The 27,593-nt window shown below is 38.3% G+C and overlaps 1 protein-coding gene across 1 annotated transcript in view; it reads left to right on the top strand.

The window, feature by feature from the left end:
* The window catches only part of POLR3B (RNA polymerase III subunit B), a 60,396-nt gene that overhangs the window by 8,654 nt on the left and 24,149 nt on the right, over positions 1-27,593 (top strand). The window contains exons 10-19 of the mRNA XM_072331900.1: positions 4,902-5,024; positions 5,665-5,781; positions 7,147-7,281; positions 12,204-12,365; positions 15,797-15,997; positions 16,371-16,533; positions 18,057-18,210; positions 19,984-20,058; positions 20,856-20,954; positions 24,263-24,390. Of these exons, the coding sequence (XP_072188001.1) occupies positions 4,902-5,024; positions 5,665-5,781; positions 7,147-7,281; positions 12,204-12,365; positions 15,797-15,997; positions 16,371-16,533; positions 18,057-18,210; positions 19,984-20,058; positions 20,856-20,954; positions 24,263-24,390 (1,357 nt within the window). The remainder of the gene's footprint in view (positions 1-4,901; positions 5,025-5,664; positions 5,782-7,146; positions 7,282-12,203; positions 12,366-15,796; positions 15,998-16,370; positions 16,534-18,056; positions 18,211-19,983; positions 20,059-20,855; positions 20,955-24,262; positions 24,391-27,593) is intronic.

The following is a 27,593-nucleotide window of genomic DNA, read 5'->3' as shown; positions in this document are numbered from 1 at the left end:
TCTCCTATGCCTCTTTTACTGTCTTCACTTACAGTGCTTCATAGCGAACAAGTGCTGGCAAGGGGATAATTGCCAGAGGAAATATATTGCCAGCAGAGGTCAGCACTCGCTCACATCTTCCATCAAGTTCCTGCTAGCAATGCTGTGTGCTGAAGTTTGCAGCTACAGGCTTTGTATTACCACAGCTCTGAGTTGTTGGAATCGGCTTCCTTGTAGGAAGAGCTTTGGGTTTGGTTCTAGAAAATACGTGGATAATTGGCTTTAGATGTGGGAAGCAAACGTCTTCTGTCTGATGATGCTAATCACTTGAAGGGGTTAGAGAGATCATCTGGTCTCTGTGACCAGTGTTGAAAGATGTCAAGAGACCATTTGTGGGGAGAAATGCACATAAGAGTGTCAGAATTAAATTCACAACTTTTCTGTTACAGGAAAGTGTTAATGGAGCCCATAATCCATTTGCTCAAGCACCAAACAGCTGGGTTCCACTGTCACTAACAGACTTTTATTACATTTTGTCACGCCCTGCTGGTATAGATAAGTACCTGACCACAGGCACAAGTAACTGCTCAGGGTTATTAAGTCTGAGGAGGTTGTGGGTTGGTCTGTGGGTTTTCTGGTTTCTTTTTAGCAGCATTATAGAGTCTGTTTGATCACATTCCAACAATACAAGCTATAGTTATCTATCTGCCTTTATATACCTTTTAAATTCTAGATAAATATTGCATATTTGTTTCAACTTATTTATTAAATAAGGGGTTGCAGTTGTTGGGCATTCTCAGCAGTAGTGCTTTTCACAGCCTTATGTCTATTTGGTCCAGCAGGGAATTAGGTGTTTGACTAGTGCTTAACGTATTCATGAGTCATCATTCTCCTTACTATTCCTTTTAATGACATGTGAACTTGAGACATCTTCCTTCCACTGCTGATGATTCTCCAGCTGGAAACTAAGAATCCCAATAGTTTTTTGAATTAATAATTAAGAAGACACCACCTTCTGATTTATTTCTTTTCTTGGTCACTGCGGTAATGCGGGTATAACTTAATTTATTTAACTACTAGAAGTCAAGTTGCAAAGACTCTAGCCCTGAAATTAGACAATTAGTAACCAAAGGATCCCTTGTAGCCTCAGCTCACACACAACAGTGTTTTGCTCAGGGAGTTTGTTGGAAAAACCAAGAGAGTAATTCTTTTCAGTAGAAAGGGCACAGAGTGTGGATCTCACTTGTTACCAGTAAGTATTCCTTCTGTAACGCAGAGATTATATCACAGTGTGCATCTGCAAGGGCTGAAGATAAGTTGCATACACAGTCTAAGGTCTGAAGTTTTGATTGCCTGTGCTGCAACTGCAAAGTAGAGGTAATAACATCCCTTAGATGTTTTCATCTTGAGAGCAAGGGATGTGAAGTAGAGATCATTACAGATACTAATGACCAACAGAGCTGAGGCCTAAAGCTCAAAAAGTGCTTGTTTTAAGTAGAATCTGAGATCAGTTTCCTGTTTCAGGCATGACTCATGGACACATCTCGACAGCGTTTTATGGCAAGGCCTGAACATATGGTTGATGGTTGGACTGGATGATGTTTGTGGTCTTTTCCAACCTTAATGATTGCATGATTCTGTTAATGTTGTTCCCACATTTTCTTTCACAAAGAAGGAAGCTGCATGGAGATTGCTAACTCACAGCCTGAACCAATGATTGAGTACCTGGTGAAGGGACACAGGGCAGTTCACTTGTGCAACCAGAAGGGGTGGAACCGGGTTCCCTAAGCCTAAATTAGAGGCTGGGTCTATAAAGTGAACAATTTTGTCCCCCAAAATATGTATCTGCCAAGATTTTCAAACTCCTTGTAGTAGAAAGCATTAGACAACAGTAATTTGCTTACTGAATGAGGTTGCTTTATTAGTTAATATACACATGCAATCGGAACAATATTTAGGATGTTTGTTGTTCCCGTTTGGTTCCCGTTGGGTAGGCTCTTAGGGCTGAAGTAAACAAAGTTTGTGTTCTGCACTAAAGCCATCTGGGGAAGGAAGAGAGTTATATGTAGCTGAATTATATGTTGCAAGTTGCTGGATGAATTATCTTGAGGTTGTAAGGAGATGCTCTAAGACCTGCAGCAAAAGATGTAAACAGTAGGTCGAGTTTCATATTAAAGAAAAAAAAAAAGGAATGTGTTAGCCTTGGAGCTGTTAAGATGCAACCCTGGAGGAACAGCTGAGTGGTGGTCTTGCTGGACCCACAGAATTATGGGTTCCCATGGCTACAGTTTCATAGCTCGTATCTTTTGAATTATGAAAGCTCCAGACCAATTCTGTCTGTGATGTCAACCTTGAACCTCCCTGACATCTTTTTAATCCAGTCATCTGCCTGTCTCCATTCTGTAATTTAGCCTGATGGACTGCAGAACTACATTCTAGGCAAGTGCCATGGAAACGCCTCGACATCATCATTAAGACACAAGCTGCGGGAGGAAGAACTGGGCTCTCGCTCTTTCATGCACACTTTATCGTGTGTACGAGTGTGTGTATCCACACATACACACACAGACTTTGTGCAACAGGATCCTCCCCAGTCCTAGGAAGCAGTTGACCCTACTTGGAGCACTTTATCCCACTTGAACCCAGAATAATATGAGTATTGTTAATGTTTGCTTTGACTTCTATTGCATCCATTGACTGCTAGCCTTCCAACCATGCTCTTCATCAGCTTGTTGCCATCTCCTTTCTAATCCTGTCACTGCTCTTTCTAAGTCATCCCTTTGCAGCATGTCCCTTCTCTCTGTCCCCCACTTTCTTGTAAGATGATTCTCTTGCAACATTACCTTCCAAACAAAACCAAACAAGAATACTTCTGGCTAACTGTGCTTTAATATTAATTCTCTTTCCGTCAGCTTTGTCCTGGGATCAGTGACACTTCACACATCCTTGTTGTTTGTCATGGTTTACCCCGTGACAGTGTTCCTGTAACACAAGTAGCAACCCAGGAATATCATGTTGCTATCCTAACGGTGTTGTAGGTGAATTCTGGAGTGGGATTTTGCCTGAGGGACTTGAGATAGTTGGTGGTTTTTTTTAACTTTTGTTGGGGGATGGGCGGGGAAGATTGGACAAGTGCAACATTAGGGCTGAATTTACTAACAAAGAAAACATCTCATACCAGTATGCGTCTCTTGTGTGCCCCATTAGCATTGCTTATAGGTGGATTTGTGTGTGCAGCTCTAACAGTGGTTTTTGAGAACACAGAAGGGAATTCATAGATTTATTTGTCGGCTACCATATCAGCATATCTTTCTTAGTTACTTGCCTGAAATTGTAGTTATTACCACTCATAAGTTAATTTCCCCACTTTGTATTTCTGTAACAATACGGCCTATGTTACGTTACAACCTTCCCCACATACAGCTTTTGAATTCTCAAGTGAGTTTGCTGCTGCAAATTTGAACTAGAAAATGTGCAGTGGTGTGATGGTATGTCCTATTTTAGTCTGTTTGTTGTCTGAATTTTAATCAGAGTATTTACCAAGTTAGAAGAAACGATCAACCTTTACTAATTCATATGACTTTCTGTTGATTCTGTCGTATCACAAAGGCAAATTCTGGTTCTGAGAAGTGCCTTGAGATAAGTGGTATGACTGCCTAGTAGGAATGAACTAGGATGAACCACTCTTACCTGGTGCAGTTAATTGTCTTGATTTGGCACTCAAATTTGTCTGAGATAATGGAATAGTGACCTGTGCTTTGCATCAAAACTGAACCATTCTCACACTTTTAATGTGTTGTGCTATTTTTGCGCTGCTTTTAATTTCTATTAAACCACAAGGTGAAGAGACAAAGTTCTCAGTTAAAGGAACTTCAGCCTTCATGTCGAGAAAGAAAGATGTAAAAAGAAAAAGCTGGGTACTTCACCATTGGGGCAGCAGTTCTGCAGAGGGAGAGCATTAGGTAGGCATCAGGCAAAATAACACCCCATGAAGGCAAAAAGAAGGAAAGGTATTTGTGCATCTTTGAGGAAAATACAGCTTTTTGGGACACTGCCAGCTTGTAATGAAAACCAGAATGCAGAGTCTACATAGGCCATTATTTACAATGGTCTTTGTGGCTGGCAGCTTGAAGAACAATATGAATGCAAACGTAACTTCCTCCCAAACTTCTGAGAAACGTATTATAAGTCAACCAGAAGAGGTTTAGTGAGATTATTCTGTTTCTTGATATGGCAGAGCTCCAGACAAATGTGTGAAGGGGGGGAGCTTTAGCACCATCTGGAATCCACAAAGGCCTTCACTGCTGGCTGCCACCTTGAAACACTTACTGATAGAGAGATTTTTTTAAACCTGTTAAGCGCTTTCTTAGTTTATTAAGCTTTTTCTGCGGCATAAAGCCTAACAAGGTGTCCAAGGATCAACAAAATAATAGAATGGCTTTCAAGTGGAACTGTGTAGTGAAGTCATCTTCTAAATGCAAAGAGCTGCAGGAGAGGTAGATGGTAAAAATAAGTCTCAAATAGGACGTGCTGTATCGCAGACAATTGCATTTGTGAAACTGCTTGTGGTAAGAGGCCATGTGTAATCTTTTAAGTAATTTCACCTTCCTTTGTTATAGATCCTGAATTGGTTTTGGTTTTACACGTGTGGGATTGTTATTTATTTTCCTTAAAAGAAGTGTGGAATTTAACTCCTGTCTAAAGAGAGCGTGTGTGTGTGTTCCTGCTGCTTATCAAGATTTCCATTTTGGGTTCTTCCATAGCTGGAATATGTACTGCCAGTGCCAGATGGCACAGTTTCTGAGGGAAGAACTAGCTCTTGCTTAGTAGTAATGCAGACAAACAATACCAAATTAGCATAAGCAAATGTCAGTGAGTAAACATAAAGCCTGTTCTGTTTCTGTCTTTTCTTCTTTTCCTAGGCCATGGGTGTTGAAAGTGACCAAGAGATTGTACAGATGATTGGCACAGAGGAACACGTGATGGCTGCATTTGCTCCTAGTCTGGAAGAATGCCAAAAAGCTCAAATTTTTACACAGATGCAGGTGCATCTTTTCATGTCGCTCGTAGCCATAAAAATCTAAAAATGATGATGCTGACTGCTTTGCTCTGTCAGCAGTCCACGTTGGTTTTTTGCAGAGATAGTTTAAGCCGAGGACTTTTAAGGCAGCAGGCCCTGTCAAAAGTTAGGCTTTGCTGTGAACTGCTTAACTGAAAGGAAGCAAAGTCAATAAATTCTTCGTTTTCAGAAGCATAGGGTTATGTTGTAAGGCGTGTGGAAAGTAGTGACATCCTTAAGTTAGGGGTGCACCTAGATGAAACTCAGCGAGTACACAAAAGAACTGGAGGTGAAAATATCTGATGAGATAAACTAGATGTCTTTGGTATTTACACAACCTTTTCCCTTACATCTCCAATCCCCATTGTTGTAGCAATCATAATCTTTCAACACTTCCAATTCCAGATGTCATCAGCACAAGATAGGCAACATGTACACTTAATCATGTCCAGTTCTTGAGATTTTTTTTATTAGCATCACTTATGTAGTTTAGTATTTTCTACCTTGCTTGAAGTTTGTATTGCCTGTAGCTTGTGGGTTTGCACTGATTACGGAATGCAAAGGTCTGTATGTCTTTATAAGTTACAGCTCTGATATTAACTGAAGTTAATTGCTTCACTTGACAGGCATTGAAGTACATTGGAAACAAAGTACGAAGGCAAAGGATGTGGGGAGGCCCAAAGAAAACAAAGATGGAAGAAGCACGAGAGCTGCTAGCATCAACTATTCTGACCCATGTTCTCGTATGTAATGTTTTCCTTACCTGAGGGTGGATCTATGTGGTTATTTTTAGAGATTTGGCAATTTCTTTGTTCTATAATGATGTCTGTATGTCTGTAATGATACAGCACCTGGAAACTTCTCACACAAAGAACTGCAGGCTGTGTTGTTCTAGAGCTCAACAGACTTATAATAAAATCATACAGATAGGGAGAGAAAACCCAGAAGTGATGTGAGATTTAAGATGCTTTTAGAGTCCTTTAGATGGTGATATTCTGTTTAGTCTGTGTTCAGCCTGTTATTCTCTTGCCCTACTTTAGAACACAGTGTGGTAGGAGCAACTTTGATGCTAGCTGGGATTTAAAAGAAAAAAAACAAAGCAAAAAGCCACCAAATACGCAAAATATTCACAATGGAAAAATATTCACTTACGGAAAATATGAAAGTATTATTTTTTTTAGTCTTTTAAAAAGGTGATGGCCAGAAATGGTGTCAGTTGCGTTGGCATTGGTCCTTTTGAAAACAAAACAGGAACTGATAGTCTTACAGGAGCTGACCAGGATGCAGTAATGACAAGTTATGAATGAATCTCTCTCTCATGTTCCTCACAGAAATGTTCCTATAATGCAAGAACTTTAAGTTTTATCCTGCTTAGTGTTGGGAATAAGACAGATGGACTTCTGGAAAGCGTGATTTCAGTCAAGAGAGAAGTACAGACTTGGTTTATGTGGTCATCAAAATATGAAATAAGACAGCTGCAAATCTTCTCTGTGAGAGCAATGTGCTAGAGTTTGAAAATGAGCAATAAAAAAACCTGATCCTTACCACAGGTTATAACCAGATTTTGACTGTGAAAAGAAAAACTGTTCTATATGGAAAAATCAATACAATTTGTGTGGAAGAGCTTTGTTGATATGGAAGAAATGTCTTTGTTTGTTTTGTTGTTGAGGTAAAGTAAATCATCTGCAAACCGAAGAAAAATACTTTAACTGAGTTAAAAATAATCTGTTTATGAAATGCTGTACCACTGAATTGTTTATCATCATAGGACATTTTTCCACATGGACAGACACTGTCAGCTGTTACTTCAGCACCTTATCCGTACAGCTTATGCCTGTATTCTGATGTACTTTCCATATATCTGTTCCACTGATGCCAATATATGTAGGTTGCTCCGAAAGTAATGCCTCCTATTTATTTCTGTGGAAACTACAACAGATACAAGGAGTACAATAACAGTATTTGATAGAGAACTTTCTCACCTACAGAATATAATTTTGTAATCCTTTTGTCCAGCCAGATTACCTTGTGTTTTAAATTGGTGTCTGAGTCAAAACTAAGGAGTCGGTCCTGAAACATCAGTTTGTTCTTCATTTGTTTCATTACAGGTGAAGGAATTCAATTTCCGTGCCAAATGCATATATACAGCAGTAATGGTGCGCAGAGTGATTCTGGCTCAAGGAGAAAATAAAGTAGATGACAGAGACTACTATGGAAATAAACGCTTGGAGTTGGCAGGGCAGGTAGGTTTTTACTTCAGAACTAAGGCTCTTTTGGGTTTTGTTAGTACCTGTTTTTAATAGATGCATAATAAGGGACATCTTTGCTTTCTCAATTGAAGCATTTTCCTCTGATTTTATTTTCGTTAACTTTTCTGTATTTACTCATAGATATGTTGTTTGGACTAATAAACTGTATCCTGACTTCTCTTCTGCCCCTCCAAGAAATGAAAAAAGTGTAAATTCTGCTTCAGTTCTACTTCCATTGTACCTTTGTTAGTGCCAAGACTTCCATCCCCCTTACAGAAGCAGTGTAATGAGAGAACCTATGTATTAAGCCTGGGATGGGCCACTGTGGAGAAACCAGCTTCTGCAGCAGCTAACAGAACAGCTGCTTGAGCCATCTGTAATTTGGTGAAGTCCCTCCGATTGCTTATTTATTATCAACTGCCCATCTAGCCTTTAGAGTAGCATGAATAGTATGCGGTTTAAAGCCTTGCTAGACACTACTTTTCTGGCAGTAAGCTCTGTTTTGAGCCTTCAAGAGTGGAAGCACAAACACTTGATTTGCTTCAGAAGCTCTTGCTGTCCTTTCTGGGTGCAGCTGTGTGCCTTCTAGTTCTGACAGAATACTGACCAGTGGGAAAAAATCTTCAGCTTACTAAAGGCAGAACTAGGAGGGATTATTGGACATTTCTGAAAATAGTAGGTTAACTTGACTGACTGATTAAAGTAGACTGTGTGGATTTCTCTGCTTGCTGAAATTATGCATGATTGGCACCATTCTTTTACAAAGAGGCTGGTCGCTTACGGCTGTTGGCCAGATGAAGTTTAAAACGCCATAGAATCTTTAAGGTTGACAAAGACCACTAAAATTATTTAGTCCGACCATCAACCCACCATGTTTTCCTAAAGCGGTAGGAATTTGGGTGAAGGAACAACTTAATTACCCTGGCATGGATGTTTTCTTTAGATAATGATTGGGTGTCATTGTTCTAATCTCTGTGAATTTTTAAGTTGGAGTTATGGCAGTCAATATAATCTGTAGTTATTGATCACACATCAGAAGTCCAAACAAATATATGTAATTTACCATGGAAAACTGCATTTCTGCTCCCCACATCCTTTGCACTGTTTTAGCACAAATAACAGTATCCATTCGTTTCTGTTCCAGTCTGATGGGAATTCTCATTTTACCGTGCTTTTATTTATGTGTACAGTGCATATTGCCTCATATCCCTGTTTCCCTTCCTGATCACCCTTGTTCTCATCCACACATCTGAACGCAAATGCAGATTGCATGTGCGCACAGTTTGCAGTCATTTCAGAATAAAAATGTACTTTGCTTCCTAGCTGTCAGCAAAACTAAGATGATGCTCTGAGTACAAATTAAACAATGAAAACTCTTAACCGCATAGGAAAGGAATTCCTTTCTTCAAGTTAATATGTGACTGTCCATTAGGATTCTACTCTTGTAGCAAAGCAGAATAATAAGACGTAAGTGCAATATCCTAGTGGGACAAATATTTCAAACTACAATGGATTTATTGGTTGGGTTGGGCTCGTTGTTGGTTTTTTTTCACTTTATTTAGCTGTGGCACTGTTGTTGTAGATGAATGTAATTAGTGCTCTGCTGTCATATTGTTCTTATTTCACTGGATTGAAAAGTAGTTATTTTTCTAGATAGTTTCGAGGCAGAAAATAGAGCAGGTAAGAAGTTTTTACAAGCTGTAAGAAAAAAGGCTTCTGCTCACAGACGTTAACAACCAAAGTTGTTTTAAATTAACTGGGAAGGGGTCTTAAATGTAGAGGATCATCATAACAAAGGCAGTGCATATTTTTTCTACATCAAGGAGAGCTGCTCAGGGGGGAGGCTGTAACACTCGCTTAAGATCAGTTATGGATCCCTTGTGATATTTTAAATGCTCATTTCAAGCCGAACGCTTGAATTCCTCTCTGCTGTGTTATCAGTTTAATATTGTTGATTTGATTACTGACTTAAAAAGTGTAGAAATCTTTTTTGTCAGTTTCTAAATGTTTGTGTTTAGTTAAAGTTTGTGTGAATAAAATGAGCAGTGAGGGAGTATTGATGCTGTTATTTTTCTCTTTTCATGCCAGCATGTTCCTGGAATAAAAATCCTGTTGATTTATAATTTGAATAAAGGAAAAAAAAGAAAAGATTCCCATGTGAGGAGAAAAACACAGCGGTCTAAACAATGCGAAGACATAAAAGGCATTGTGTTTATAAAGATGTGTGAAAACAATAGCTGCTAATTTCACACCCCATGGGACAAGAGAGTACGAAATGTGCTTTAGCTTTAGATAACAGAGTTGTATCCACTAGCCAAGCTGGTTTACAGAGCTTTCTCTTAGTCTTTCTGCCACGAGAGGCTTGGTAGGCCAGGTGCCAGCTGAGGTGTTAGCAAAACCTACCGATTTCAGGCTTAATCTTTTCACCTACCTTTTCTGTTTCCTTAATGTGTTCATTATTTGCTGAGCATTACTCTGTTCTTTGTCCTCATTTTTTTTTTTGTTTCTAATGCAGCTTGCTTTGTATGGGTGAGATATGGAACAGCACCAAAATCCGGCACCCTGGAAAGCAAGGGATTTCTACCCTGTGACAAAAGAATACCGCCTTGACTTCAGAGATTGCCTAATCCCAGCTGTTCTGATAATATAATTAAGGCTGCCTAATGTCTTTAATTTTGCAACCAGTTTGTGTGAAAGGGAGAATTTGGCACTCAAAAGGCTTAAACGTTAAATAGCAATCTCAAGGCGCCTAATTAGAATTCTCTGACATTAAGCTAATTGGTGAAACTGTATTTCAGCAGCTTAACTTCTTTATTAATTTTTCTTTGGATTTTCAATGAAAATCAATTGATGGGCTGTCAGGTTGTTGGTTTTTTTATTTTTTTCTTAAATATAATTTCCTCTTTAGTGATCCTGACATAAGCAGGCTGAAAGGCCCTGGACTAACTATGAAATCCACTGAATATTATCACTGGCATTCCATCCTTTTTCTTTAATCACTTACTCTTGACCTAAATAATATGGTTATTGTGAGACTCTGCCTTGCCAGATAGTCAGAGCTCTTACAAACTGAGAGTCCGTGAGTGAAATTAGCAAAGCATAACACTTTTCAGACTGGCGAACATTAGCAAGTTTGTCTAGTTGGGGTATAGCTTACTTTATTAGTTCAGAAAAGAAGGAAGATGATGTTATAATCCCTACCGCATGTGTAACCAGGAGGCTTTGTAAAGATTTTCAGATCAAGAAATCCAAAATGGAACTTTTGTCTTTTTTTGTCTTTTTATGTGACGTGATTGTTAAATGTCCTGCACAGAAACCTGTTGAAATCAAATGTATACCAGGATTGATTTCAACAGTCTATTTTGTGTTTAATAACTCTTTCAGACATCCTAAAACTGTGCACCTCCCTTTTCCCTCCATTTGAAATGCATCCCTCATAATCCGACTTTTGGAGATGCCAGTGGGTTGTCCCTCCTAATACAGTACTTCATGGAAGATCTTTTCCTTTCTGGTTGATTATGGCTGTAAAAAAAAGCCATGGCACTGCAGTGAGTCAGAGGTGACTGGATTTCTATCAACGGTAGCGACGGGATGTTGTATTGTAAAATCGTACTACAAGGATCAGGAAGGAAGAGGGTCCCCTGTACCTTATATCAAGGTCAGGTCCCAAAAAAGTTTTTATTACAGAGCCTCTCTCCTGAGTAGAAGTAGGGTTCTGTTATTCTCAGGAATTAACATGCAGTGTATGATATCACTGTTTCGTATAAGATTTTACAATTTAATGACTGAACGGTAAGCACTCCTTACGTCTTTAAGGTAGACTGTCTTAGGCCACTCCTGATCTTTGTGAAAGCCAGTGAGAGTCTTGTATTGCCAAGTCATATATCTGTGTGAGTTTCTATTAGATTTTTTTTTTATACCCAAATGCATGTGATGCTAGTGAAAAAGGTACTTTATAATTTAGGTAGCTGCTTTGCAGTGTCATTTATGTAGCGCTTTGATCTGTCCGGTTGTGACATGTAGGTGGAGAAAAGCAAGTGAAATCTGATGGCCCACCCCACTGATAAAATAAAGAGTAGTTTGCATTCTTTGTTTCCAGAAGAGAAGGTGTTAAGTCTGTCTTAAATGGAGACTGTTATAATTCAGTTTTAATTCTTCACATACAAGAATTAAATCGTACAACTGACACTGAGACATCTTGGCTTGTGATGGCTGAATATCAAGCTTGTTCTGCCTTACAACACCTGGGACACTGGAAACTACCATTTCTGGCATTTGATAGCTGCTGTGTTTTAGTCCTTCTGACATTTCTAGCTGCTATAAAATTAAGTCCCAGGGTAGGATTGCCAGGCTTTAGAATTTGCACTGCTTGTTAATCATTGTGAACGCATAGAACCGCGTTGCATGATACATTTTAAGTATTTTGGAAAGCTGTTAGTGCCCAGAAAGAAAGCTTGGGAAACCTAAACACAAAGTTGAGAACAAAAAAAAGTCAGACTACAAACCTTAGAAGTGTTTTCCTTTTATAGAGACTTCAAATATGATAAGTTATTAGTATACATATGCAAGAAGAAATTGGTTTAAATTGCAATGCTTCTTAAGAGATGTATTGCTGTTTGTTTTGTTGGGTTGTTTTTTTTTTTGTGACTGCTGATAGGCAGATGTGCAAAGATATTGTGAAGGTCAATGCAAAACAAACAAAGATGGGTAGGCTTAGACTCTTCTTACTTTGCTTTCTGTTTCGTGATAGTTTGTCAAATGTTTCACTTAAATAATGCAAAAAATCTTTGTGAGAATAATACCATGTAAGAAACAAACACTGTATTTCAACTGACCAGAAGTATAAGGGCAGAAATATTGAACACCTGTGTTCTTCCACTTTCTCAGACCTTAATCCTGTAGTTTTCTATTTCCAGCTTCTTTCTCTTCTGTTTGAAGATTTGTTCAAAAAATTTAACTCTGAGCTGAAAAAGATTGCTGACCAGGTAATCCCCAAGCAACGTGCAGCTCAGTTTGATGTGGTGAAGCACATGCGTCAAGACCAGATCACCAATGGCATGGTCAATGCCATTTCCACAGTAAGTACTTTTGGTTTAATTCTAGTATGCAACATTTTTCCACTCTACTGAGCGCCAAAACAGTGTAAAGTTTGTTCTGATAGCTCTGTTGTTTTTGGTCAAATCTATCTAAAATTGTAAAGGTCTGTGATGGACGGGGCTTTTAGAATTCACTGAAAAATCATTGTTCATCAAATCAGTTTCTATTTTGCCATTTATTTAGAAGTGGTGCTTGAAATATTTGTGATGGGAAGGTAGAAACAGACAAATTTAAAATAGATTGTATATCTAACTCACTGTCTTATGTGTTCTGCTTTATTATGTGGTTCATGGGTGTTGGTTTTTTTTATTACTTAGTTAAGTTGAGGCTGTATTGTATGTCCAAAATATGGTTGAAAAATGACAGGAAACGAAAACATGTGAAGGAAATACAATTGCTAAAAAAGAGCTCTTTGAAGGGAGATGCTTTTTTAATTACATTAGTTTAATTACATTAATTAATTACATTGTAGCTAGTAAAAGTAAATTTAGTGTGAGCCAATCTGTAGCTGGGAGTATGTTTTTTTGTTATGTCTGTGATAATGATACTAAACTATTTAACTGGGAAAACTGATAGACAAGATACTACTGTAAAAAGGTTGGAATCAAGTCTATTTATTTGTCTTAGCTAGATTTTTGCCCATATCTACCTTCTAGAGTGGATATCTTCATGCCAGTGGACAAGAACAAAATGTAATTGCAAACTTTGTCTCTTACCTCGTGTATCTGCAGGAACAATTTGTGAGATAATCCCTGAAATCTAGCTAGTAGCTTGTAAGTGACTTTGAAATACATGAATTTTGAAGAAACTGGATTAGAGAAAGTATTTTAGTTGCCAGTAGACAGTGTGCAACTTGGTTCTTAATCCTCGGAACTCTTGAGAGGGCTTTTCTGCCCAGTACGAGACTGAAGTTTTTCTTCATTTCTTGTAAATAAAATTAACTCCACAAATTGCATTTGAAACAACCTACAGTCTGTTACTTACAAATCCCAGTGTTTAAAGCTTATCACTATTTAATTTTATGAGTGCCCCAAACGTAGTTAAATCCCTACAGTGCACGTACCCAAAACAATTGACAGATTTGTTTCTCTAAATGCTTGTGCTTTCTTCTAGCTGGTGCCAGTTTTTCCATTTGGACTGACAGAGATAAATCTGCAAACTATTCAGCGCATATTGTAAAGTCTTCCTTCTTCCACTATCTTAGGACTCTTTTTTTTTTGTTACTGTCACATAAGCAGTTAAACACCATCTGCTCTTAAGCATTGAAAATCATTTCTCAGGAACAATGCCCAGTGCATACTATTCAAGAGATTAAGCAAATACCATAAACATCGTTCTTGGAAACAACAATCTCCAATCTCACCAGAATGCTTCAGTGATAGTCCCATAGAGCACAAAATAACTCAACAGACTCGTAATTACGCCAGTGGCATGCAGAAGAATTCATAACACTGCTGAATCCACTGTACACTGGTGTTCAGTGGTACTTAGTCTGTGCATCGCAGAAATATTAGAGGAGAGTAGGTGTGCAGAAATAGTACAGACCTAACAGACATTTCAGAGTCCACAAAATCATCCAGTGTCATTGAAGAAGGAACTTTGATTTCACAGGAGATTTCAGTAGGAAGTCCTCTGTCTTGCAGCATCCCTGACCTGTATGGGTTGTTTTAGACAGCTTTGAAGGAGTTGCTTTGATACTTCGAAAGCATAAATAATTTTTTCCACATTATTTCTTCAGTGTTTTACCTCCTGTTTCTCTTCTGTCGCTGAGATTTCACAGTCATTTGGACAGTGCAGTAAAACTACATGGTAGTTCAGGTTACAATAATTTCTAGCATGAGAATGAATACTCATACTTAATAATATAATAATAATATTTATTACTCAATATACAATATTATTATATGATGATATAATAGTTGTATACTGATTTATAGTATTTTTTATTCATATTCTGTTAACTCCCAATCTTTCAACAGTGAAATGGTGAGTGAGTGGGAAGGCTGAACAAGTAGGAAGGTCTTTTGCTGTTAGGTATTATGTCTTCCCCCTTTCTGCAACAAGGGGAAAAGGGAGGTTCTCATGACTACTTAACAGCCTCTGCAGTGTAGGCAAATAACAGAATCATTGGGATGGATAGTGGCTTCTTGCTGTTAATCAAAAGATGGGATTATGCTGTTAATGTATAAATAAAGAAACCAAACAAAAAGATTTCAGTGCAGTATAGCAAGCAAACTCTTTAAGTTTTTTGTTAACTGTGGTGACATGAGGTTGTCAGAAGGTTACATGGATTAGCAGGTGGCAGTTCTAAGGAAAACATTCAAGCTCTTTATTGCCTTTGGACTGACTACTAGAGTTGTGACTGGGGCAAATAGTAATATCTGGGACAAAAATGTGCTGTATCTACTGACTCAGGTACCAGGAACTCTCTATATATGAAGTAGCAGTCTTGAAATCGAGATATGTAGTATCTAAATTTAATAGCCTGCTGAAACATTAAGCTTAAGTTGCAGTAAAACGCTAGATATTGGTAGAGATTATTATATCTACTTGCCCTTTAGACATAATTGTTTCCTAGAACATTTCCCTGAACTCCTCTGTTCAGGTTGAAACCACAAGTAACACTGGCCTTGACAGTCATGAAGCATGAAGTTATTGGTATATGCATGAATCTTGTGCTTTCTAGTTGCTGTAAACCCACTAGAGAGGTGTGGATAGACCTAAAACCTCCCACCCTTCTTTGAAGATAGGACACATGAGTGAGTCTTTTTCCTTTGTATTCTAATACCCAAAGATTTTGAGAAAGCACACATGACTTTGATATCAGATTGCTTCAGTATAAACATCTGTGTTCCTTACCAAAATAAATTACAAAAGAAGTCAGAACTGAAACAGGACCTGCTGGAAAAGTATATTTCACACACACAAAAAGAAACTCCTTTTGTTGACACACTCAAAAAGGTCAGAAAAGATTTTAATTTTGTTAAATTTGAACATTGATATACCTGTGTGCACCTGTGTGACCATCAGTCTTTATGTACTTGAAGATGTGATAGCAAAATCATCTGAAAGAGCAATTCTTCTGCTTCAACTTCAGTTAGTAAGTGTGTCATAACCAGTAGCTTATATACAGATGGGTAGTTAGAAAGCTGTATTATTTAAATACCCAGGTTTGCATGGGTCCTGGGCAACCCGATCTGGGGAGTGGCAACCCTGCCCACTGCAGGGTAGCTGGACTGCATGAGCTTTAAGGTCCTGTCCAACATAAGCCATTCTGGGATTCTATGAAATGAGCAGTATTGGCTGTGCAAAGCTCCTAAGCCTGTTCAGTCTAAATCTTGAAAAAAGGAATGTAATATTGAGACAGATAAACTCTGATAACTGTTTTTTAAATGTTCATTGTGTTCCACAGGGAAATTGGTCTCTGAAGAGATTCAAAATGGACCGCCAAGGTGTGACTCAAGTATTGTCCCGCTTGTCTTATATATCTGCTCTGGGAATGATGACTAGAATCTCTTCTCAGTTTGAAAAGACAAGGAAAGTGAGTGGTCCTCGATCATTGCAGCCATCTCAGTGGGGGATGCTCTGCCCATCAGACACTCCTGAAGGAGAGGTAAGGTTCTTGTATGTTGCTGTTAGTATTTCTGTCCTCCTGAGTAGCGGTGGCACTGTTTGGTTTGAAGCATAAGGGAATGGCCTTATGTTACACCAGGGGAGGATCGGGTTGGACATTAGGAACAATTTCTTCCCAGAAAGAGCGGTGCTGCAGTGGCACAGGCTGCCCAGGGAGGTGGTGCAGTCACCATCCCTGGAGGTGTTCAAGAAACATTTAGATGTGTTATTAAGGGAAATGGTTAATGAGAAAGTTATTGTGGTAGGTGGATGTTTGAACTGTATGATCTAGAGTTCTTTTCTAAGCTCATTGTGATTCCATGAACACATGAACGTGAACAGATAAAAGATTAAATTGTTTTTTATTACTTTAGGCTTGTGGTTTGGTTAAAAACCTTGCCCTGATGACTCACATTACTACAGATATGGAAGATGGCCCAATCATTAAACTAGCAAGTAATCTTGGAGTTGAAGATGTGAACTTGCTCTGTGGTGAAGAACTTTCATATCCTAACGTGTTCCTTGTTTTCCTGAATGGTACGTAACTCTTCAGCAGTCTGACTCTGATCTGTTGCCGTTTGTGAGTTTACTCTTTGGAAACACTGTGAAATTTGGAGTGTGGCCAAACACGGATGTTGTATTCCCTGTGAATTTCTCCTGTAATTTAATCAGCAAATATTTTGATAGGGTTAAGCAGAGTACGCAGGTCAAATGATGGCATTTAATTGGGTGTGAAGTTGTCCTCAGAACTCTACAGATGTGTGTAGCTGGGAAACTGAAGCTCTTTTGAGTTTCAGTACTGTTTGTAAACATGCTTGCATGAGTACATACAAAAATATGTACGATCCATTATAGATTTTTTTGTTTGGTTGGTTTTCTATTCATTTACCAATTAGTTGACCTTCTTAAGGTACTTTTTAAAAAGAGTAATGCTCTTAAATTGATAACTTTTAATTTTGTAAATCCAGGGCTTCATTCACAGAACGTATTTCTTTTTATTGCAGTCTTCATATATTTTTATATCTATTTACTTGACTGTGTTAAAAAACAAAAAAGTCTGTATTAGTTGTTTGCAATATTTAGCAATGCTGCTCTCTTTAAAACTACCTTTTAAGCAGCAGTTTGCTTTGTGAATGATTATAAAAAATGAGACTTCAAAGAAGCTGCATTGCTTTCCTTTGTTAGAAGAATGATTCGGCACATGTGCTCTGCTCCTGCACGCTTAAGTTCCTTTTGCAACTGATCTTTCTCTATTTCTAATCAGCAGTTACTATAATATTAAATTTCAAAATAGTGACATGTTAAAAACTGCAACTATGATTTTGTCAACAGCATCCACTTTGGGGACTAGTATTTAAGGTCTGTCACCATGAGTAAGTTCTCCATTTACCTTCGAATTAAACAGCGGTTACTCTTCAATTCTGCCTTTTCTCAGTTACATGAAAGAAACACTTGACCGAACTGCATTCCTTAGCTCTGCTTTCCTTTAGCAATATGTTAAAGATAAGGTTCAGTGAAACCACATGCACTCCTTCTGTTTCGCTTTATGGTCTAAAGGGAAGTGCAGAGCAGAAGGATTGGATTCTTCCTTCAGAAGCTCTGTTTGTAGTATGGAGCAAGATCACTTACGTTCCAAAATGTAGACGATCTGGTACTAAAAGAGGCAAAACTGATCAATGTATTTGTTTCTTGTTTTAATTCTAAAAGAATGCACCCTTGTGGATGTCTGATTTGCTTCGAATTTAAGTGTGTGATGTAAGAGGACAGAAAATCTTTCAGGTGCATATTCCTACCTTTATTATCAAGCTGTGTCTCCTTGTTACAGGACTCTGTTTAATATGACACTGTACTAGGTTGTGTTCTATGAGTTAAGATAAATTTGGTCAGATGACTCTTAAAAAGATGAATTAGTCTTCTTTGTTCATCATGCATCAGAATACTTAGATATGTATTTTAAATATGCATATTAATTGTAAGAAGTGGGACGTACTTCTATACACTGTCAACTCTGTGCCTATAACTCATTTCAACCATGAACTTGTTGTTCCCTTTCTGAATAGGTAACATCCTTGGTGTCATACGCGATCATCAGAAACTAGTCAACACATTTCGGATAATGCGTCGAGCAGGTTATATCAATGAATTTGTTTCCATCTCTACAAATCTTTCTGACAGATGTGTCTACATTTCCTCTGATGGAGGGAGATTGTGCAGGTAAACATCCTGTCAGAATTATCTAGTAAACGCTGTTCTGTGCACTGTATACTTAAGTATTCTGGGTGAAGGAAGTAGAGATTTAAACATAAAAACTGTTCTCAAATTCAGTGGAATTTGAGCATTTCTTTTCTCCTTAAATAAGCCTCATTCAAAGCAGGTAGATAAGCAAAACACATTACATAGTCAATCAACTTCCCCAAAGAAGCCCAAATAAATTAGTTTTATCTTTAAAAAGAAATTAGAGCAAAATATTGCTTCCAGCTTCTTAAAAAAGGAGGAAGGAGAAATCAACTTGGTTGTCGACTGTGGTGATGTTCCGTATCCTTGGATTGTTTCTTCTTGTGTTAAGATATCACAGTACTTAAGCAAGAAACAAGCAGCCACTTTGAGGGCATGATGTCACACTGCAGAATGAGAGGCTGCCCTTTGCCTTCAAGAGCCCTTATTTCTGGTGCAAAATTTCCTCATGCATATTTGCTGTAGTAGCAGGAAGGTCTCTCTCAAAGTTTTGGTTTAGTTCACTGCTTACTGTTAACTAGGCAGGGAATTCATTAAAACTGTAAGGAAGGTCTCTGTCTTGAGTGCTTATAGTCCTTACTGCGCAGAGAGTGCCTTGATAACGGTCATGTCACAAAGGCAAGCAGAAAGGAATTGGCTGGCTAATTAACAAGGTGTATCAATAAAAGAGATTGGGAGCAAAATGACGTAAGAAATGCATATGTATTTTAGCTGAAGTTGGCATTCCACCTTATTTGTTAATTGAAATCGAGAGCATGCTGAATGCCGTTTGAGACATGGAACAGGCCCAGAAGTAGTACATGTAAATATCAGCTAATCACACCCACTTGAGACGTGCAGTGGTACGGGCATATCCATTAGCACAGAGATCACATTACCAGTTAAACTACTCCAGGTTTGAAAAAGAGAAAGTTCTGATTTGATGTGGGTTTCTTTCTTTTTTATTAAGAGTGAGAAGTGAAATCGTGTGTATTTCCAGGATTTAACCAAATTGCTTTGTGACACTCCCCACCCTGCAATTGTTCATATCCCCTTATTAACCATTTAAAAGTGCTCCTTAGTCTTCAAACAGTTATTTAGATTTCAGAGTGGACTCCACAAGTATCTTGTAGCTATTTGCTGCTCTTTATAAGAGCAACTTGTCCAAATAGCAACAGCCCTTGATGTTTCATTCTCACATGCCATCCTTTGTGTCAGGGTTTCCTTGCGGTAAGGAAGCCTTCAGAAGCCCATGTGTGGTTGAAATTTATGGATTCATGTGATGCAACCAGTAGTAAATGCCAGCACTTTGTATCAGCAAAATGCATTCCTGCATGTTGGGATTTGAGCACAAACTGTTCATTCTCTTTTGCATGGAGTCCCTGAAACTTAGAGCTTAACAATTTAGAAACTTAGAACTTAATGCTGTTCTTAGCTTTGGGGATAAAAAGGCTTAAATCTCTTAAAACCATTGACAAAATGTGAGGGTGATAGTTAGAAAATGTTAATGTAAAGATTTAGAGGAGAAAAAAGGTGGCTTCTTTGTCAAAATTCAAAGCTGATTTTTTTTTTTCTGGTACAATTTTTTGCTTTAAAGGACAAAGAGCCAGTTCAGGACACCTGTGTTTCAAATCAAGGTCTGAATAACTACTGATTATATTTATTTGGCTGTATCAATTTATCAAATGGGTGATATGGCTGCAGTGCACTGAAAGTACAAACTGTTACCCAAATATTTGCTATTCTAATCCTTTGTTTTCTTTTTACTTGTAGACCCTATATAATTGTAAAGAAGCAAAAACCTGCAGTAACAAACAAGCATATGGAAGAACTGGCTCAGGGTTACAGGTACTCATTTCAAGCAGATTATATTCATAATCTTCGCATCTTTTTGTAAATACTGTGTGGAAATTATTCAGACAGTACATCATTTCACAGTGTTGGTTATCTGTTAAGAGAAGTGTGCACTCCTATACATTTACACATATAAGTTGCGTGTATAAATCAGCGTATTGGAGGTTTTCTGTTCGAAGTCAAATGAAGTGTAGTCATCTTGTTGTTTTCCCTTTTTTTTTGTGGTATGAAATTTGGTGATTACATAGAATAAATATATCTCAGAGCCCTTTCTTCCCTCAAGTGGAAGTCCCAAGGAGGTTTCCATATTTCTAGTGATTGAAAACGAAACACTGCAAAAGAATATCAATCTGATCACCCGAGGACAGGCACATTCAGAATAAGTTATGAAACTGCTGTCAGATTTAAATGTGTATGTTTAAGAACACTGTATTTGCACAAAAGAAAACCCCAAACCACACACATTTAAATTAAGCTTTTGCAAAACATAGACAAAACCTTGTGAGGTTATGCTTACACTTTCCTGACGTTGTGGTGATGATGAGTACATACAGGATATTTTACTTTGTTGTTCAGGTCAGTCAGTCTTTATGAAGCAGCGAAATAAGAGGATTCATTTTTTAAAGGTGCAGTTTTCTTTGAGTCCTTAGAATGCAGAGGCTTAATGCAGATGAATTCTCTAGATTATATTCTACGTTACATACTTTCAGTATATGCACTTTGTAATTCCATTTTTGCAGAAGCATAAGAAAAGACCGTACTTCCAATGTAATTTTTTAATTTAACTACAGGAATTTTGAAGACTTTTTGCACGAAGGCCTTGTTGAATATTTGGATGTGAATGAAGAAAATGACTGCAACATAGCACTGTATGAACATACAATTAATAAGTAAGTATGCATGCAGACTAAACAGTGGTGCATAAAAACAGTTTATAGGGTGACTCTCCAAAACACAAGCATGTTAATAATGTTATTATTCTTACACACGCACGCCACTCCCTTGCTAATGATTGAAACAACTCCAGATAGAAGGTATCAGTTTCCGGATATCCTACATTATCTGTGGGATAGTTAAAAAAATGGTTTACCTTTTGGGTTTTTTGGGGAAATCTATTCCAGCTTCTAATTTTCCATAATACAGAATACGTACAGGTATGACATTAATTTCTCTGGAGGTGGTTTCGTTTTTTTAATTATTGATCTGCTCATCTTAAGTTGTTTTATACATTAGGAAGCCAGAAGAGAAATTGTTCCATTCATTAAATAATGATCTTAAGATTTCGTGGCTGTCCTTTGGAAAAGTGTCTTGATATATGAGGGATACTAGACAACTAGGTGACATTAAATGCCTGAAGTGTTGGGATGAGACCTTCCATTTGACTTTTTGATGTATAGTAGGCCCCAATAAAATGTCTGTATCATTCTAAGTGTTTTTAAGTGTGATTTGAAACCCCACATTAAAGGAACGTTTCTTTAAAATGTTTAAGTTCTCCTATCTTTCTACTTCAGTGTTGCTCTGACAATATTCTGCCAACTAAGGCTGCACATAGGAGGATATTAGTTACTTCCGTGATATATTTGATCAGTAGGTTTATGCAGAAAGTGTATTTTCTAACTGTTCTGTCCTTGTCAAGCGCTCCTGGATGCCAGTAGAAATACATCATTGATTTCAGTGGAGCTGGATAAGACCTTCAATTGTCTGTACCCTTTGCCAGATGAAATACATTAACTCTGCTAATTGAGTTGCATTGCTCATGCCCAAGCCTTGGAAGACTTCATCACTTTAAGAAATTACTCTTGCATGCTCTTGTCTGGCTTCTGTATACATGAGCGAAGAAGAGTACAAACAACAACTGTCTTCAGTACTAAAACTAAACAATCTCCTTACAGTATCAGAGCTGAAGAATTTAAGTTACTCTATGCTGGGATGGTTAATGGGAGCATATCATCTGAAATTATTGATTATTCAGAAATAGGAGAAGTCTGTGAGCTTCCAACGGGGAGTGTGAAGAAATGCTCCAGGATAGCTGCCAAAAGTTTGGAAGATTCTTGTCTGTCAACTTGCTTTGAGTTTAGCATAATTCCTTGTAATTAATAGGGTGATAAGTACCTGAGCATGCACCATATCGGCATGTTGCTCCTTGTTTTTAGTAATATTCCCTACATCTTGAATATCCCCTGCCCCCAGCTGATCATCTTGCATTTCAAATGGTGCAACCATGTTGATACAACCTGTTCTCATAATACAACCAATACAATCCACTATTGTGAAGTATCCCATTAACATTCCTGCTTTTGTAATAGAGGCTTCTTTTAGTTACGGTATCTTCTCTTTGCTTTTCCAATCCAATTAAGGGTTTTTTCTGTTTAGTGTGTTCAATTTCTTCCTTACCCATTTGTAACTCTTACTTTCAAGCTGACAAGTTTGCCTTCCTTTCTTAGTTTGATTTCTGGCTGAGGCATTTTGACTTGCAGAAATTGAACTCTTCTAAGCTTCAGACTGTTATGAATGGCATCCTCGGATCTAGCATCTTCTGTGGATGAAATGAGGTTCACCTTGGTAGAAAAATATTTGTGTTGAATTTTACCCCATCTGAAAATCTATATATAAATCCATGTATTGGTACCCTTTCAAGAAATTTGGTAACTTCCTTGTCAGTACATTCTTAAACCTCTTGTTTTATTGTTTAAGAAGCCAGTAGTTCTGTGAAGTTGCACAGAATGGGAGAGCAGTCCGTGCTTGAAGTTAACTGCTGGCTCTTGAGACTGCTTTACAATTCCTTGGCTGCAATTGGTATTCTACTATTTGTCTTTTCTTAAGGCAGGCTTCAGTGAACACTGATACCTTTAATCAAGTGAGAAAAACAGCACCTACCCTCTGGCCAGCAGGTGATTTTTAGGCTGCTGAAACAGATCTGTGATTTATGCAGGTACATGGGACTGTCACATGCTTTCACTAGGCTTGCTCCTTAGGGTTTCCAGTTCTTTCAGATTCAATTTTCCAGTGGTTTGTGTTTTGTTTCTGTAGTTCCTGCTAGTCTTTCTCATCAGTACACACTACCAGGTTGTGCCTCAGCTTTCTTGAGCTTGTGGTGCTTTGCCATCTTTATAATGCCGTTATCATAAATATTTTTCCAGTTGTTTCATTTGCAAGGTCTCAAATTCATGTTTTCAATTCAAAAAAATTTCCAAGAGACTTTCCAGATAAGTCAAATATTAAATACAAGATTTGCTGAGTGCAGTGGATTTAGATGAGTGGGAGAAGCAATGTGTATACCTACGTGCTGTGTAGAAATGCTCTAGAAACCATGAAAGATATGCCTTGGGCAGGTTTAGTTTTAATTATCTTTAGTTTTAAATTCTATGTTTCCTGGCTGCTTATGTTGATTTAAAAGATAGGCCTGCTTCAGCCAAGCTTTATTGTATAGTCCATCCTCAATTAGTCACTCCATGTACATCCTTGTGCACACTATGATTTAATTGTCTTCATTGAGCGTGGAATTTCTTAAGCTTATGCCAGGTAGAATGGATTTCTTTCTCATTTCTCAGCCTTTGTACACCTTGTCCATGCCTTCTTATTCCTCATCAGTTGTGCCATTCAGCAATATAATTGATAAAATATTTGCAGAGCTTTTCAAATAGCATTTTATTATGGCATATCATCTGTGGTACCGGATCTGGTTTGGAAGCAGATGTTCACTTTCCAACTAACCCTGGAAAACTAAAACTACTCTTTGGAGTTTTATTTAATACCTGAATCTGTCTTGCTTCTCCTTCCTTCACATTCCCTGTAGATGTTTAGATCTCTAAAATGGTAACTTGATGCAGAGCACTCTTGTTACGTGAGATGACATTCCTTAAGGCATTTTGGGACTTGCTGTATAAGCCAATGTTTTATTGTCTTGCTGAGCACCTTCAGGTTGTTGTTACCTAGAGGCTTTTTCTCTCCTTGATGAAACTTCATTCTCCTTTAATTCATTTCATGTGGAAACACTTAAAATTAGAGGGGGGTGGGGGAGAGGGGAAAAAAAGCTGAAAAAAAAAATCCCACATTGAATCTTTATTTTGAGGTCTTTCTGGCTTATGTTTTCCTAAGCAAAATTGAATTAAAGAGTTATGAGATACTACTAAATTAAATAACAGATATTTATATGTCTGTTCACAAGCCTTCTGTAATTGGTACCCTTTCTTTTAAGGGATACGACACATTTGGAGATTGAGCCTTTCACGCTGCTTGGTGTCTGTGCTGGTCTGATTCCATATCCTCACCACAACCAGTCCCCACGAAACACTTACCAGTGTGCCATGGGGAAACAAGCAATGGGTAAGATTATTGCTTTTGTACTCCACTTTGGAATATTATGTTTTATATATATGTGTTATATATAACATATATTTATTATTTATTATATTATATTTTGGAGGAAAATGTAGAGAAAGTGACAAAACAGAGAAATTCTTGCTCAACATTAAAGTTTTGCTAGGAAGGGAAGAGAGTACTTCTTTGCTGAGATGAAGTAAGGAAAAGTTACTTCTAAGAAGTTGGAGAAAATAAAAGAAAAAAGAAAAACAGTTATGCTGAATGGAGACTGTATCTTAATAATATCCATATCTTAATAATTCCATTTGGAGAAAGTGGGGGCTTTTTTTTTTTCCTTTTTTTTCAATAAATCATAATGACTTTGAAGTTTTCAACATAACGGGAGGGTTGGCAGTCAGGTTTTCTTTGCTCTTTATGCTGCATTGCGCTATGGGTTTCCAGACAAAAAGAGTTTATAAAGAAAGTGTTCTCACAAAGAGAGACAGTGCAAAGAGAAGAGACTTTTGCTCAGTAGCTGAGCAGTTGTCAGTGTAACTTGTCTTTTGAAAGACATTATAGAAATGCAGCGAGCAAATTACTGAAGAGCTGTGAGTTGCTTGCTCACTTCCCACAGCAGCAGTTTAGATTTGGGGCTCTTTCTTTCTTTTTTAAATAAAGGAGGCAATGTAATAATGACTTCCCAGGAAAATGATTGAAACAGAATTATTTTCTGATCAGTCAGTTGTTCTTTTTACAAACGTGGCAGCTGATCATTAAAGGAAAACCAAACCATTTTCTAAATATGCAGTGTTGAGCAATTAACTCAAGGTAAGTTTGTGTTCTTCCTTTCTTACATAGCTAAGCTAGCATTAAAGCATTGCAGTCATACAGGCTGTGATCAGAACAGAGTGCCATCAAGAGTCTGAGCTGCAGTGCATCAGTTCAGACAGCTGCACTCAGACTTGTGCTGTATGTGTGCTTGTATTGATGGTGCCTTGGAAGCTGAGTTACTGTAGAAAAAATAGCACACCACTCCTGTTCATGCTGTGCGCCTGAATCTCTGCACCTTCAGTGAGGCTTCTCCAGCAGAAATAATAACACACTAACTTGCTCGATGCTCAACTGTTGTGGTCAGCCACCAAAACAGCAGAAAATAGCAGCAGATGTGTGTTATCCCCTTTAAATAAAATTAAAAAAAGAGAGAGGAGCGATGCAATCTTTTTTCTTACAGTTCTCCCCCATCCCATTATCTTTCCTCCCACCCCCGAGTCTCTATTTTATGACTATTAGTCTCAGAAGGTTTGGTTAGTTACCACACACAGTTAAGCAGGATCAGTGTGTACAGAAAGCCAATTCAGTATCTGTGGAGTTCTTTTGTAGTTTTCTGTGTGAAGGTTTTTTTCCCCGTTTTGTTTTGAGTGTCATTTGCAATTCATTGTCTGTGTTTTCTGAGGTTGGTGTATTCAGCTGCTTTGACCCTAGGTCTTGCACATTTAGCTCCTTGGATACAATCCTCTGACGTTTCTGCTGACGCTAGGAACACAAAAGCCATTGAATATCTTGAGCAATAAAAAAAAAGCTTTTGTTTCAGTTTGTTATGACAAAACACCTGACTTTAAGAATAAGCAGCTAGATAAAAGTACATTTTAAATGTTGGCACGTGACCTGAGCTTTATTTTGCTCTGCCTGAAGTATCTGCAAGCACCCGAACCTTTCTGTAATTACTGCTTTCTAAAAAAACACCCTCAGTGACAATATGTAGGGGATATCGAAACTATTTTTGTCTATACAGTTGTAGATCAAATGAGAACTAAAGGATAATCCCGAAACAGATTACCCATAGTTCAGACTTTACTTATGAGGGAATGTGACGCTGCACCACAAACCCCAAGCTTTTCTGCAGTTCTCCACCCTTCTTTCTTTTCCCATCCCATAATTGCAGACTCCAAGGTCCATATTGCCATGTTGAGACTCACGTCCAAGTGCACAATGTCACTTCTGTCTGTCCTAAATTTTGGGGCACAGTGGGATTCCTTTGCTCAAAAGGAGGGCCCTGTGTACTTGGTCAGCCTTGGCCCTTTTTTTTGATATATCAGACATAGAGAAAGATGTGGAAGCACAGATAAAGGGAGGGTGTCCATCCGGTTGCAGTGAGGTCTGCAATCCAGTATTCTTGACAATTGTTAGGTGTTAAAATACAACCGTGTAAAATGTACTGAAAAATACCTCTCTTTCTGAGTGGGTCATTTTGTTGGAGGTCTGGGGCTGTAGTGAGCAAAGTGGATTTCAGTGAGATGATATTGAAATGAAATCACTTTGTTTTATCATAGACAATGTACCATGTGCTGTACTGCACTGTGAGTTGTGCAGTGAGACTGAGGGGAAGTTGTGCTGGCAAATACAGGAGCAGCTGCGAGGGCCTCAGTGGAAGGCTGGCACTTCAGTGCAGAAGTAACCATAAAAGCTTAATATCTGAGAAATATGTAGGGCTAAAATACAAGAATCTGTACTGTTTGAATTCCATGTGTTCGTACAGTAACTTTTAAAATGATCAAAGGCACCTAAGATTAGAGGTGTAATTTTAAATGCAGCTTTTCAGTCACTTCAACCTGCAGGAAATGGGTCGGTTTTATGTGCTGTACCTCTGTTACTGAGAAGCGTTATACAAAAGCCTAATGTAAGAAATGAAAACACCTGTATTCCTGCCAGCAGTCCACTGTATTGCATAGGCCTATCTGCCAGGGTGGCTTTGCAAGTCTGCAAAGCTGTGTGTGGTGGTTTCAACCCAAATGTTTAACATGAGTCTTGAGCAAGGAAGGAAGGTTTTGGGTGTCAGTTGTAGCTCCAACCCCTGAAAGAGCAGAGGTTTAATGTTGCTATAAATAATCCACCAGAAGATTGGATAAATGTGTATTCTAGCTGGCTGCATGTTCCATCCCTTGGATCATTTTTGTGGCCCTCCACTGGATGCACTCCAGCAGGTCCATGTCTCCCCTGTACTGAGGACTCCACATCTGGATGCAGTACTCCAGGTGAGGCCTCACCAGTGCAGAGCAGAGGGGCAGGATCACCTCCCTTGCCCTGCTGACCACACTTCTTTTGATACAGCCCACATGAGGTTCACCTGGGCTCACTGCTCAAGCCTATCTAGGTCCCGCTGCATGGTATCTCGTCCATCAGGTGTTTGATCATTTTACTTCATTCCTGAATCATCCTCTACTAACGTT

This window comes from Excalfactoria chinensis, chromosome 1 (assembly GCF_039878825.1).
Source record: "Excalfactoria chinensis isolate bCotChi1 chromosome 1, bCotChi1.hap2, whole genome shotgun sequence".
NCBI lineage: Eukaryota > Metazoa > Chordata > Aves > Galliformes > Phasianidae > Excalfactoria > Excalfactoria chinensis.
Note: the sequence above shows the minus strand (reverse complement) of the source record. Positions and strands in the feature narration are given on the sequence as shown.